General features: G+C 48.7%; 1 protein-coding gene across 2 annotated transcripts; it reads right to left on the bottom strand.

Annotated features, from left to right (window-relative positions):
- Positions 1-7,320: 7,320 nt before the first annotated feature.
- On the bottom strand, positions 7,321-14,050 carry NECAP1 (NECAP endocytosis associated 1). 2 transcript variants are annotated; one of them, XM_068181785.1, is made up of 8 exons: positions 13,854-14,050; positions 12,465-12,565; positions 12,211-12,315; positions 11,737-11,818; positions 11,236-11,344; positions 10,957-11,143; positions 9,699-9,792; positions 7,321-9,583 (listed from the first exon to the last, which is right to left on the bottom strand). In XM_068181785.1, exons 1-8 carry the CDS (start codon positions 13,949-13,951, stop codon positions 9,535-9,537), a joined length of 825 nt encoding a protein of 274 aa, XP_068037886.1. In that variant the 5' UTR covers positions 13,952-14,050; the 3' UTR covers positions 7,321-9,534. The 2 variants fall into 2 exon arrangements, with proteins under 2 accessions (XP_068037886.1, XP_068037887.1); XM_068181786.1 differs by having other exon boundaries at positions 10,963-11,143; positions 13,854-14,049.
- Positions 14,051-14,435: the final 385 nt, after the last annotated feature.

Genomic DNA, 14,435 nt, shown 5'->3' with positions numbered 1-14,435 from the left:
ATGGTCCCAGGGATTCTCAGGAAACTCAAAGGTGAAAGAGTTGCTAATAGCAATGGGTCATCTTTTGCCTCTAAACTATCTTTTAATCAGACTGGCAGGGAATATATCAAAGAAGGAGAAGGGGAGAAGTCTCAGTGAGACTTAGGAAGTTAAAGGTTTGACATCTCTAGTGGTCAGTTTAATATAACACAACAATTAATGGATGGACATGTGTATAAGTATGATGTACTTTGGGGAGTGTCAGTGTAACTCTTGTAAGGAAATCCTACCTCTTGTGGGTCTTTGCCTACAGTCCTGGCATCACCTACTCTTATGGCACTTGTAGCTAGCACAGACTTCCAAGTCACTTAGATAAAAACCTAAACCAAATCCAGGCTTTATATCCCTGCACCTGAGTGAGAAGAGCATCAGAAGTGAATATATGCCACCTTCTTGGTCTTCTCTCTCCACATCACCTTGCTCCTTTTCAGGGATTAAGGCTATGGAGCAGAGCAGCCAAGGGAAGAGCATAAAAAGGCACTGGAACACAGAGAATGGGGACCCAAGGCATGACATTGAGCAGTTAATAAGGGATGTCAGATAACAAATCAAAGAGATTCAGGCAGCCAGAGCTGCCTGAGGGATTTGGCTGGTTAGTGAGAATCTAGCAATAGGTGATCCCATTGTGTACCTTGCTGCATGGAACTGGTTAGGGAAGGGAGGGGAGGGGTAGCATGCTCCAGTTCATACTGCTCCCGGGGACAGTGTGGGAGCACAGCAGCCTCCTGGGATCTGAAAGAAAGGCACCCTATGCCCTTCTCAGCAAAGGCTGACACTGGCCAGAGCTGCAGGAAGAAGAGACCTCTTCTGGAATGATAGAAGGTGAACCAGGGTTCCATAGAGGTTGCTAAGAGATCAAGGGGAAAAATGGCCTCTATGGAGCTCTGAAAGCACAGGAAAAATACATTTGAGCATCCAGGGGTGAAAAGGAAACAGGGAAGTACTTAATGAACAGCGGGAAAGGGGGGTGAGAGCAATGAGTGGGATGGATTAAGCAGAAGGTAGCACTGTAAAGCCACACAAGTTTCTGGCAGGTGGCAGCACTTCACCACAGGCAGACCCGAGTCGGCAGAAAGACAAGGAATCCTGAGCAGAACCACCCAGCGTGACGCGAATACGCTGCCAGAGATCAGCAGCTCCCCAAAACACTATGGTTACAGTACCATGCAGAACACAGGGGAACAAAAGAAAAGTAGGAGTGATAAAAAGAAATGTTCCTCCCCAAAACAGCTTATGCATTTCTCCTCTGGCCACATCCCTGCCAAGTTTTAGTAAGTGCTGAGGGTTTCAAGCAGAAGAGATCATGTCCCAAAATTACCTGAGCTGAGGGAGCTCAAAATCAGTGTGAATTGCGAAGGGAAAGTCATATGTTCACTCCAGTTACCAACATTCCTCAGGTGTAAGGGAAGGAATAAGAGAAGGAAGAACATGATCCAGAGAATTTTCAAAGAGACAAGAAGCCTCAACCTGCCTCTTTACATGTAGCATTAACAGAGGATTTTCTTCAGAAGAGCAGAGATATGTTTTATTTATTTCCCCCAATTAACAGATTACCAAATCAAAGCCAACAGAGGGCACATTCAGATGCAGTTACCTCAGAGCTTTGTTTTATGCAATTACTGGGAACATTGCACATTTGTAACCTTCCTCTTTTGGATCTGAGTCACAAGTCTCAAGGCTATGTTGGAGATCAGAACCAGATACTGCAGTTGCTTGCCACAGCACCATATCTGACTTCAAACCCGGGCCAGATCCAAATCCTGGTCAGACCCCCAGTGGCCTGTTTTCAGAGGTGGGGCTGCAGAGTTTATCTTCTTAGAGTGGGCATATGGAATTCGCATGCACAAGTTGTGGCCACATAACACCTCTCCACAGAAGCAATTCTTCATGCTTCATTTCCAGTTCTAAGGATCACACAGATCTCCACTGCCTTGAATTCTGTTTGGCTACTCTCTGTCCAGTGAGGTGAATGCACATGATCTCCCTCTCCTGAAGGGGGAATAGGAGGAGTGGAAAGAAAAGCAAAAAAATGGAAAACAATGGAAAACAACCACAGTCACCAAGCAAGTATGGGGCTGTTACATAAGTTCACCCAGACTCATGCTGTAAGCTTAGGGCCATTCTTTTTTGCAACTTAAACTGTTTCTCTCCACATCTTCTACATGCATGTAAGTGGAATGCAATAAAAAACATTCTCATAGGGAGGTTCTGGGGTGAGCTGTACTGGTTAGGCTGTCCCAGCAGGTGGTACTGGAAAAGCAGCACAAACCTCCCTGGCCCTGCAGAACTCCCTCACCCCCTCCTATCCTCAAGGGTGGATTTATCAGGAAGACTGCAGGTGGCCTGTGTTGCCCCTTACCCTGCAGCCAAGGTGGCCCTGCAGGCCATTTGCAGCCTCCCAGCCCAACTTGTGACAGCCAGCAGCGAGGTGATGGGATATCACCTGCCTTTAGAGCAGCCATCCCATTTGTCCAGTCGGGATGGGACAAAGCCAAAGCCATCTGGAAATAGCCATAGAAAGCTGAACTAAATCCGAGTACAGTCAGCTCAACCAAACACTTCTTGGCACCTCATCAATGAAATATGATGGGAAAGTTTTAATGCCAGGCAGGGAGGCTCCAAGCTTTGGGGTTCAACCATATGCAGGAACCTCCTCATGACCCCAGATGTCAACACCATCAGAGGGGGAAAGGCAATTTTTTTTTTTTTTTTTGAAGAGCACACTCTCCGGGTACCTGTGTCACCCACTTTTACCATGCCAGGACACTGAAGTCAGCACAAGGAAGCAAAGGGTGGGCAAATGGCACTCTAGGGTGCCAGCCTCCAGCACAGAGCTGGCACTGACCCAGAGGCCAAAGGGCTCGTGCTGCTGACTCCCTGCCAGCTGGGACTGACAAAGAGGACAAAGTGCTCCTCGATGTGTCTTAAGACTCTGCCTCCAGATCACAGTTATTTGCCTATTTAGCATTTTAAGACTGGACAGGACAAGCTCAGCTCGCCATCCTGCTCTTCACAGAGCCTCTGCCCTGAGGGGAAGGATGACTGTCAGATCTCAGCGTTTCCTCTCCTGACCAACCCCCCACATCAGACATCTCACCACACTACTGACCCAGTGTGGGATCCACCACAGCACAGCTGAGTACAAAAGTTGTGCTAGGAAATACTTCAGACTGCAGGTATCTTGCTCAAACCTTTCTCAAATCAGGACTACTTTTGGATCTAGACCAGGGTACGCAGGGCAGGTTATCTGCTTACAGTAACCCTGTTTTTTTATGGGATGTATCACTTAAGGGCTTTTCCTGCTTTTCTATCCAAAAAGAGTGATTTCCAAGCACACTTTGTACTTGCATCCATGGTATTGACTTCAGCTTTATGTACTGGTGACAGCAGCCCCTAACTCTGGGCCAGACATACAGCTGTATCTATACCCATTTAGCATATATTCTCCAAAGAAAATGCACTCCTACCCCTTCCCTCTCACTTGAACCCAGCTCCTTGCCAGCTAACCAAAAGGATGGTTTGTGTAGCACTACCAACATAGCATCTCACATATCTTTGAACAGTTCGCTTAATACCATAAACATGGACTCATAAACAAGTACTTAGCTGCCACTTTAAAGTTAGGCCCAAAGGAATGTAACTCCTAGTTTTTTTTAAGATAACAGACATCCATACCTGTATGCACACCGACCACAAGAGTGGATGTGTTCCTGCCCTGGCACAGCTCAGTTCCAAGCCCTACAATACTGTGTTTGTGCATGAGGGCACTGAAGCACAAATGGCAATAGAATAGCAGGACACGGCTACATTTGGAAGCACCAGTTCCAGCACTGCTAAACTATCAAACTACAAATTAGCAGCTGCGATTTCTTTTCAGAGAGCACCCCACCAGTGCTAGCCAGGTCTCAGGTGATGTCTGCTTGCATCCCACCTGCCACCCTCTCGACTGCTGGGTGCCCAGCCAGTCCCCGGAGACGGAGCCCAGGGATTGTGGGAAAGCCCGCAAAAAAGGGATTCGGCAGCAGATGGCAGCACACGGTCACGGGTGAGACTAAACTCAACGCCTGGTCGCGGGTGTCACCAGCCCAGCCAGGCTCGCAGACCAGGTTTGGGAGGGCAGGGAGTGCCACACCTCTGTACATGCCTAACACACAAGGCTCAACACCAAGGCTGCAAGTTACAGGCGGCTCCCTCCTTTAGGGAATGTCTCTTCAGACTGCTTCAAGGCTTGAAAAACCAGACGACTAAGCAAGGCAGCTGCCTCTACCTCAACATGCAGGAGCTGCCATCCCACAATGCCTGGGAAAGAAAAGGGAGAGCAGGCCATTCATTGCAAGTCACCTGCCTGGCCTGCCCCAGACACAAGTGATGCAAGAAGTGCACCCCAGGATCCCAGCAGTGACTGGAAAACATAGCTTTGGTCAGGAGATACTACAGGGTCCAGCTGTTGCTGGCTGATCTTCCTATGCTCAGCTACAAGGAATGACCATCATAGCCCCAGCTCTAGATGGGGACACCCAGCTATAGGTAACGGCAGGTGGCAAAATTAAGCAGTCTGTGGATTTCTTCTCTCTCTGGGTTCCTATAGGTCAGGGTGACCCCAAGAGAGATCTGAAAAGAGTCTTTGCTTCCCTTAGCCCAAACACAGCTGAAGAAGGAGTCTGGAATGCTTCCGATTGTGTTTTCAAGGTTATTTCTTCTTATCTGCAATAGTTTCTCTCTGACCTGCTGAGCTCTGGCTAGCAAGGAGGCCATAGCATTCTGCGTGCCCTCTCGGGCAGTGTTTACCTTTTATATCAAAAGTTATCTATACTATGTTTACAATTTATTACCAATACCTAACATTTATGTTGGACAGTGTGTCCCTACCCTAAACCAATAGAAAAATGTCACTATCCCAGCAAGACATGGAGGACAAGAAGAAGGTCAGGACACGCCCAAATCCCTCCATCTTGTCCCCTGAACCCCTTATCTTAAAAACCCTAAAATTCTCTTTTTCCACCCTGTGTTAGTTTAAATATCACACTACTAAAACCCTTGTGACTTGTAATTCCTCATACAGAGTCGGCAGTTTTCCACAGGCTAAAATCAAAGCCACAGCTGTCCTCAACTTCATGCCAGGGTCTCTGAGACCCCTGCCAGGGTCCCGAGACAGCCAGGGCAGCCAGAGGGATTCCTGGACTCCGACAGCTGTCATCCTGCAATGTGCTTTCTCTGACTATTAGCATGGACAGAGCTATTGTCTTGGAAGAAAAAGACCAGTAACAGTCTCCAGAGTGAGAGTCTATTGTTCACATAATGTAATGAGCACTCATCAGACTACCTAGACCTGGAGGCATTACAATGTGCGTTAAGCACTTGTGCCCTAATGCTCTGCTTATATACATTAACAGCCCCGTTGTTCTTTCTCCTAGAACCTTGTAGGTTTATGGTGATTTTGAAGGATGAGTTCAGATTCTGATCCTTTTACTTCATTATCAAAGCTCAGGAAGACTTTGGGGGTTTTGGTTTCCTGTTTGGTTTTTTTTTTTTCCTCCAGCCCTTCTCCATTTCTTCAGGAGTCCAAACACAGCATCAATGCTTAGTGAAATCTGGCAGGTTTGTGTCTGCAATCCATATGGTGTGGCTGTGGTAAGAACAGTTGCTGCACGGCTCTGAGACACAAAGTCACAGAACATAGAACATAATTAATGGGAGAAGGGGCAGGGAAATACGCACATCCCACCTCAACTACAGCTCCCACAGAACTGACAACCAAAAACCAGACAAAGCTGGGATCTTCCCTTTGACACTTGTTTCTTGATTCTTTTCTATGTGCTACAGTCTGTCTCCCAGTTGGAAGAAAGGGAAAACTTGCACAGGACTCACCAAGCTGTGCAATCTAGCAGGTCTTGCTGTGAGGAAAGGCATGGGGCCTGGGAAGATCTCCACACATGACTAAGCTCTTCTTCATGAGCTGCTTCCCAGTCTTCTGTGCTTCTTTATGTACAAACAGGAATATATCTGAGCACTTCCCTTAAGTGAACTTCATCTGAAAATTCTCCTGCTCTGGAGAAAGACCCTTTTAGGCTTTTCAACTCTTTCTGCTGCAAGTACCTACTGAGAGGTCTGAGAAGCTCTACCATAGCTTATGGGTAAAATGCTACATCTTCTCCCTGCCAGGACCTATACCACATACCCTATTACCACATATCCTACTTCCGAAAATAAGGTAAAAGCTTTGGTCCTAGAGCTGAAAAAATGTCCTTTTCCTGCCCCAGCCACTACAGATACTAGAATGCTTGACAATTCAATAGATGACTTAAAAGGTTAAGACTTCTTATCTTTACCCAGGCCACAAGACTTGTGTTGTACTTCCAACACAGCCATATACACAGCTTTGCTGTCTGGCAGAGGAACATGGAGCAAGCATGCTGAGCAAAATGTCTGCAAGCAGGCTTGATAGAACAATGTCAGGGCTCTGAACATATTCTTCACCTCCTGGGGGATTGGCTGGACTCAGGTCCAGCTTAAGTAATAGAGGTGTTTGGCTTTGAGAAACCTCATCAACACTGGCCTTATCATAGCTAAGTGTCTCACCCTTGGACCCTGCCTGAGCTAGCACTGCCATGCCCGGCCATGTCCTTGTCTGGCCATGTACCCTGCTATCTAAATCCTCATCCTGACCTGCTCTATCTTTGTGCTTAGGTACTTCAGGACTGCTCCTCTGCTGGTTAGGCCACTGCTCCTGCCTGCCCTGCTGTGACTCATCTTCTTGCTTCCTCTCTTTCCAGGGAGTCTGTCCTTGCTGCCCCTAACAAAGGGCCCACTTGGCTCACCTTGACCATCTGTCTAGTAGGCAGAGACTGTTTCCCATCTGCCAGCACAGAAAGAATAACTTCTGAAAATATCTGCAGGCTACAGAAGCCTTTAATGTCTGAGATGCTAAATATCAGGGCAACTAAGTCTTCTCACTTGCTTGTTTTCTCCACACTTACCAAGTCCCACAGGAACCTACACTCAGGCCTGTTTCCATGTTGTTGATTTATGTTCGGTATTGTGTGAGTTTTTTTGCCGTATGTGGAACAGCCATGTCATTTTTGTGTCCTTTTTCCACACTCCTACCTCTTTGTCCAGACAGACCCTGAAGCCATCACTCCTGGATTTGCTCTTGTTCAGTCTGCAGGCCACAACAGATATGCAGAAGGATAAGTAGGCTGTGAGGATCTTGCTGGAGACATGAAGACCTTCAACCTAGAGGCTTCCAAAGTAAAAACAATTCGACAACTTAAAAGACTCATGTTATTTTTTCCCCAGTATTACTTGTTTAATTACCATTTGCACCAGTACATCTTATGCTTTATATACATATATCTTTAATTTTTGCTTCTTCAGCTTTTCAAATACATAATATATTATCTCCAGAATACTAAGACAATACAGAAGAGGCTCCTAGTTAGTTGTTAATTGGTGCCATCAACTTCCTTGGTTGGGGAATTGATACATAGTTGAAATGACAGGACCTCACAAGGACGTGAGCAAACAAAAAGACAAAGAAAACAAAATGCCAGCCCAGGAGTCTCTGATGTTGCTTGCAGACTACAGCCATCCACAAGTTCAGGAGGCAAGGAGTTGAAGTACACTGAGACTGCAGGAGTGACTATAACGGCAGGGGAGGGCTGGCAGGGGGAAACACCAAGAGAGCCAGGGAATCAGGGTTAAATGACTACTTAAAATACATCCAAGAGCAGTCTGGTCCCCACTTCCACAAGTGGAACTGCAGCAGCTTTAGAGCTATTTCAAGAATGTTCCTCCCCAGAGGGACGGTCTAAGTGAAACTGTCTCCAAAATGCCCTTACTGTAGCCAGACAAAAATGACAAAAGTCCTTTGCCAATACAAGGTGCATACATGTAACTACTCTTTTAAAAGCCTCACCAGAAAATTTTTGCTCAAAGGGAAACATTTCCTGGCAAAGGTGTGCTAGAGACACAAAAGTGTTGCTGTGTTGAGTGTTCAAAACAGGAAGAAGCCTTCCAGCAAAGCACCAATGCCCTAGTGTTCCAGTAACTGGGTACAGACAAGAGTTACCGAGACCATCTTCCCAGCTAGTGTTTGGGCTTCTGTGCCAGCATGAAGGGTAGCAATTCAGCAGTGTGAGGTTTCCAGCCTGCCCTGTGAATTCGCCCACAGTAACCAACAGACTTATATCCCAGATCACATCCACAGCTGTGGAAGATGAAATAGTGTCCATGCTGCCTCAGGAAACTCTCCCAAATAAAAAAAGTAGGAAGTCATGGCTTTTTACCTCTTTCTAACTCCCTTAAACACACAGGAAATAGAGGGGGCTTGGACACATTAAAAATAAAAATATAAGTTCAATAATCAGTTCACATCCCTAAAAGTTGGATTCAGAAGAAAAGTCAAAATAAGGAATAGAGGTGGGAGAACTTTGCTCCCACAGATCTCAGGATTGAGCCTACTATACATTTCTTGCTCAAATGAGTGAGTTAAAAAGGGGAAGGAGACTATCCATCAGAGAATAATCTATTGTCCCACCATAATTCTTACTGTAGCTATGCAATACTTTCAACACAGTGCCAAGTCACAACACAAGGCCAGGGCTCAGGATAGTGATGCAGGAACATGAAATGCTGAGTGGTGGGAATCACCTTGTTGTCATCTAGTGCAAGTAATTACCAAATTGTAAAAACAGGCTTTTTTTTCCCCTTAAAGCTATTTCCAGTTAAAACAGCTCAGTGACAGCGAGGCCTTTGCCTGGGGAGAAAGGAGTTAAAATGAGAGAAGTTCCTCCAGTGAACCTGCAATCCAAATCAGGAGCCTTGAGATAGGGTGCCCACCTGGAACTACAGCGCAACAGCAGCAGGCCTACTCAAGGACTTGCATGACTCCTCCCACAGGAGCACAAGGACATGCAGCACTACCAAGAATTGCACCAAAGATGGAAGAGTAGTGTGTGCATGGGGAGAGTCGCTCCTCACCACAGATGTCATTAATACAAGAGGGTTTTGTGTTGAGAAAAGATCTATCTCCTTAGAGGTTCCATTTAGCAAGTGTAGCCAAATGCAGCTGTCCTCAGCACCGCAGGGGCTGCAGTCACTACTGAAAGCAGCCACAAAAAGCAACAGCTTCGCCAGACAAAATTTGAAGGACAAGGAACCCAGAGGCACCTACCCAGCCTCCTCCTGTACCCACTTTCTTCAAGATTCTTTCTTTCCCTGTATGGAAAGACAGGGGAAAAGAGCTAGGATGTACCATGGATTGGCCAAGTGGATGGAGGCAATAAGGCTACCCCTTTTCTCCTTGCCCATCTTGGGAGGAGTCAGTATGTTCTCTTTAGGTTCAGTGGGATTGAAAATAGTAAGTTTAAGTGAAGGTCTGATCTAAAAATGAAGGATTGTCCCAATTTGATTGAAGACTAGAGAGGTTTGTGCCCCCTCTGATCCCATTTGGTGCTTCTAGGTCATCAATTTGCCCCATTCCACTGCTTTGATCATTCAGAACTGGACCCAGTTGGACTGCTGAGGAGCCTGATTGGGAACAGCACTGAAACAAAAAAAGGAAAATCAAATGAGCAGAAGCAGTAAGACTTCTTAACTTCTGGTTCTTTCCACACCCATCAGGACACTACCCTTCTTGTGTTCCATTCATTACAGTTTACCTGGATGCAGTGCTGAAGTCTCCCCAGAGATCTGTGGTAGCTGATACTGGTGCCTTGGATGCAGCTGCAGGAGCATCTAAATCTAAAAGAATATCTAAAGCAGAAGAGAGAGAGAGAGAGAAAAAAAAAACCATCAGCTTATCTAGAAAACCCTACAGGCATTTTAACTGTCACCTTAAACAAACTCCTAAATGCAGGGCAGAAAATCTTTGAAGGGACTCCAGCTTTCCCTGCAGAAGTCAGACTTTTTGAGGGGTTTGTTATAACAGCATCTCCTTTTGCTGAATGTCCACACCGCCAGCTGACACTGCAAGGGTACGCTGTCTTCAGGAACTATTCAGTCTCCACTCAGCACACCAACTGACACATTTGTCACTTATTACTTCTCCCAGCAGACTTAAGGCTCAGACTCAACCCAAGCTCAGCAATCGTAACAGCTGTCAAACAGGCACCACCTTAACAGCACAAACCACACTCTGGGACAACATGGGCCCTACTCAGAAGCTCATGTCTTCTTCTCACTCAAACCTGTGGACAGCACTGCTGAAGTCAGCCTTCACAAAGGGATCATCAGCTCTCCAGACACCTCTGAATGGTCACACTTTTAACACAGCATCCAGAAGACTGCAGCAACCTCTTTGTTACAGTATCACAGGATGATTTATGTTGGAAGGGACCTCCAACTACCATCTCATCTAGTCCCACTGCCATGCCATGAGCAGGGACATCTTGCACTAAATCAGGTTACTCAAAGCCCCATCCAATTTGGTCTTGAACACTTCTAATGAAGGGGTATCCACTGCTTCTCTGGGCAACCTGTTCCAGGGCTTCACCTGGTAAAAATTTCTTCTTTATATCCAACGTAATCTACCCTCTTTCAGTTTAAGCCTCTACCCTTTGCCCTGTCACTACATGCCCTGGTAAGAAGTCTTTCTCTATCTTTCTTACAAGCTCTCTTTACATAGTAAAACGTCTCCCCAGAGCCTTGTCCTGTCCAGGATAAACAACCCCAATCCTCTCAGTCTTTCTTCACAGGAGAGTTGTTCCAGCCTTCTGACCATTCCCATGGCCTTCCTCTGGACCCAGTATAACAGATCCACATCTTTCTTGCACTGGGGACACTGGAGCTGCCAAAAAGACCGAAATCCTTGGGACAGACCACGTCTCAGAGGGCACTGCTGGCACTAGGTTGAACACAGTTTGCTGAAGCAGAACCTGCCAGTGTCTGACAAACTGATGGCTCAGTGCGAAGGTTTACCTGCACTGCTTGCATTACTGGATTTCTGCACAGGTGGTGGTGTGACATGGTTGGCAATGGCTGTGGAAGAAGGGGGAGGAATAGGAGGGACTGCAATTTTGCCTCCTGGTGGGGGTGGCAGCAGGCTTAGGCCCCCTGATCCAGACACACGGGGCTTGGCTGCTCCTCCTTTCTTTGACGTCATGTTCTATGTTAAAAAAAAAAAAAAAAAAGTAAGTGTAAAGAAGAGTCTGCATCAGCACATCCAGAGAAAGAAGCAGGGTAAACTGGTCTGCTTACCCCAATGTTTAGTTTGATGGTCTGCCCTTCCTTAAACCCTAAGTCTAATTTGGGACGTGTGTCAGCTTCCTGGGACTCCTTGGAGATTTCAGTCTCCTGCTTCACCCACCTAAAAAGAAGAGAGGAAAACATGAGACCCTGTGTCAAAAAGGAACAGTGTTTTAGAAAAATGTGTGGTTTCTCCATCCATCCCACCAAACTACTTTGCCTTGTCAAACCAGCTACCTCCTTACTCCTGGTGTCACACAGCACAAAGCTAGGACCACCACAAACCCATGAAGCTGTTTAACACTGAACTTGGAGCATCACAGGACCTAAGCTTAAGACTTACAACTCTGACCCTGCAGGGGCTCTCAGCTTGCACGCCGGCAGCACACACAAGTGTCCCTTGCCAGAGCAAGGCTTCAGGGCCACCCCAAGGAAACCTGTGCTAAATGAACATGCACCCCCCATGTTCTACAGGCCAGAGGAAAAATAGCATTCCAGAAAAGTAAAACTCACTTGAAGTGATCCTGCAAAGAGACGTTGAAGTCAAAGGCATCACCCCGATCTGTGAAGCCAATGCCTATAAAAGCACTTCGTCCTAGCAAGGAGACAGGAGGAGTCACTGGAGGTGCCCTGCAAGTGGGCCACAAATCCCTCTGCTTGTCCTAAACCACTCTGTGCTACCTCTCTTTGACACACCTGCAGCTGGATGCCAGCAGCTCACAGCAGTTCATTGTCCCCAGCCTTCAGGAGGCACCCTTCTTCCCACGGGGTGTGCTTGGAAACCAAATGTTCCTTCCCAGCCCAGCCCCTGGACTTTGTGCAATGTAGAGAACTTCTTCTGTTTACCTTGTCCTCAGATCCCTCCAGGCACACCACCTGGCCTTTTCAGCATTACCAAAATAATTTTTATCCTCCTGGCACACTCCCAGCTCTACCTGGGTCTCCTCCACCCCTAGCACTTGGCACCTACATCGGCCGCCAACTCACCAGTCCCATCCTGAATTCGAATGACAAAGTAGCGGCTGGAATCTGCCACAGTTTCCACTGCAATGCCAGGGTATTGATCTATAGGAGCCTGGGCAAAAAGTTCTCCTGCAGACAGAGAATCAGGTGTTAAGGAGAGCAACCCCTTCCTATAGTGTGGCCAGGGCTGCCATGCACAGCTCTGGGCAGGCTTAGAAACACAAGCTCGGGGCAGCAATCACAGTCACAGCCTTGGCAAGGCACAGCCTTTCCCTTACCTGAAACCTTATCCTCCAGTTTTATGTAAGCAGTTTTGCCTTTGGAGGTGACACGAAGCCGCCCTGTCCAGTCTGGATGGTCCAGTTTCCAGTCAGATGCCCTGAAAGGAAGAGCAACTGAACGCTGACCATAGTCAACCTCTCCAATTCTGCCCAGCCACCTCAGCAGTAGTCTCTGCTCCCAAACCCTCAAGCCCTGCAGCTGCCTCATTCTACTTCCCTCTCCAAATAAGACATGGGGTCTCAGCTCCTCTCTTGCTGCTGCCAACTGACGCGCGACTCTGACTGGCATCTCTGGGCAAAGGGAAAGAGACACAGTCCAGAGAACATCAACTCCTCACCTGTGTAAGTTTACCAAAGAGGGGAAACAGAAGCACAGAAACTCACTTCAACAGGAAATCCACAAAAGTGACTTGTGAGCATTGGAAAGACCCCAAAAATTAATTACTAACATGCTGAAAAGACACTCCATTATTCTACCCTATGGCTGTAAAATAACACTGAGTACTTCATAGCCTAGAGGCAGCTGATTTACACCAGGCAAACCACACACGCAGACATTTTGCCTGACCCATCCCACTCTTTGCCACAGGTCAGAATATTCTGAATTGGAAGGGACTCACAAGGATCACTGAATCCAGCTCCTGGCCCTGCACAGGACACCCCAAAAATGACACTATGTGCCTGAGAGCATTGTCCAAACACTTCTTGAACTCTGGCAGGCTTGGTGCTGTAAAATCTACAGGATTTTATAACCGGAAACAAACATCCCTGGCCAGGCACAACATCCGCCTACAGTCTGTCAGGTTCAGGGAGTTCACAAACCCACTCCTCCAGCAGGCCTGTGGGCACACCTTACAAAGTCACACTGCTGCTTTTGGCTGACCAGAGAAGGCATTTCTAACTGCTGGTTCTGCAGCCTCTTCTTAAAACTCACTCCAGATTCCCCCTGCTTCCCTCCCCACCACTGCGAGAGCCACCAGGCCAACTCCAACGTGCCTTTATAGCACATCAGCGTCACATGGCAGGGAACCCAGAAACCGGGAGCAGACATCAGCCCTGCCTGGAACAGCAAGCTGCCCCCCTCGCCTCCTGCCCCTGATTAACAGAGCAGCCCCTGCTCCTCCACAGCACGGGGCGGAGGCTCCCCTACCTTCAGGCACTGACCACCTGCCCACAAGAGGCACTTCCAGCCGGCGGCTCCTCCAGAGCTCGGCTGGAGGGGGCTCTGGGGATGGCCAGACCTGCTCGCGGCCACAGGACACGGCTTTCCCAAGGGACGAGGCCGGGCCGCGGCACGGCACAGCCCGGCCCCGGCTGCCCTCCGGGCAGGGCCTGAGGCAAGCCGGGCCGCGCCGGGGCCATCGCGGGCGCCGCACACTCCCTCACCTGTACCCGCGGTTGGAGGTGCGCGGCGGGATGCGGTAGACGTTGACATCGGGCTTCACGCAGAGAACGGACTCGTACTCCAGCTCGGCCGCCGCCATGTCGGCCGCGAAGCCCGGCAAGAAGCGAGCGGCGGGAGCCTAGTGACCAGCGGCGCTGCCCACCGCCATCTTTGATGAGGGCAGACACCGCCTGGGGGCGCCGGTGCGGCCGCGCCAGACGCGGCCCACGTCGGTGAAGCGGATGGAGCCATCTTGGGTGCTGGCAGCGAGGAGCGGGGGCGGGAGGGCGCCATCTTGGAGCCGCCCCTGACACAGCAGCGGCGGGCGGCGCCATCTTGGGGCCTGGCAGGTCCCGCGGCGGGGCTGGCGCGGCCATGTTTGTTAGGGGCAGCGGGACGGGCCGGGCGGGCTGGCGGGAGCGGCGCGGGTGCTTGTGCCGCCACACGGTACCGACCTGCTCGTCGGGATCCCCCGCAGGCTGCTCCCTGCCGCCCTGAGGGGTTCCGTGGCAGTGTTCTCTCTGTGGTGCGGGGATTAGGTGGCTTTTTGGTAAAAGAGCAAGCGAAAAGGGAAATGCGGCGCA

The sequence above is a fragment of the Anomalospiza imberbis genome, chromosome 2, assembly GCF_031753505.1.
Source record: "Anomalospiza imberbis isolate Cuckoo-Finch-1a 21T00152 chromosome 2, ASM3175350v1, whole genome shotgun sequence".
Classification (NCBI taxonomy): Eukaryota; Metazoa; Chordata; class Aves; order Passeriformes; family Viduidae; genus Anomalospiza; species Anomalospiza imberbis.
The sequence above is the reverse complement of the archived record's forward strand: the minus strand, read 5'-3'. Positions and strand labels throughout refer to the sequence as shown.

Bases quoted from the DNA above. Each gene is read 5' to 3' on its own strand.
- NECAP1 (XM_068181785.1), bottom strand. From the start codon at position 13,951: ATGGCGGCGGCCGAGCTGGAGTACGAGTCCGTTCTCTGCGTGAAGCCC. The intron at 12,566-13,853 runs GTGAGGGAGTGT...TCTTCCTTTCAG, and splicing joins ACCTCCAACCGCGGGTACAG to GGCATCTGACTGGAAACTGG. The intron at 11,144-11,235 runs GTAAGCAGACCA...TTTTTAACATAG, and splicing joins CCATCAAACTAAACATTGGG to AACATGACGTCAAAGAAAGG.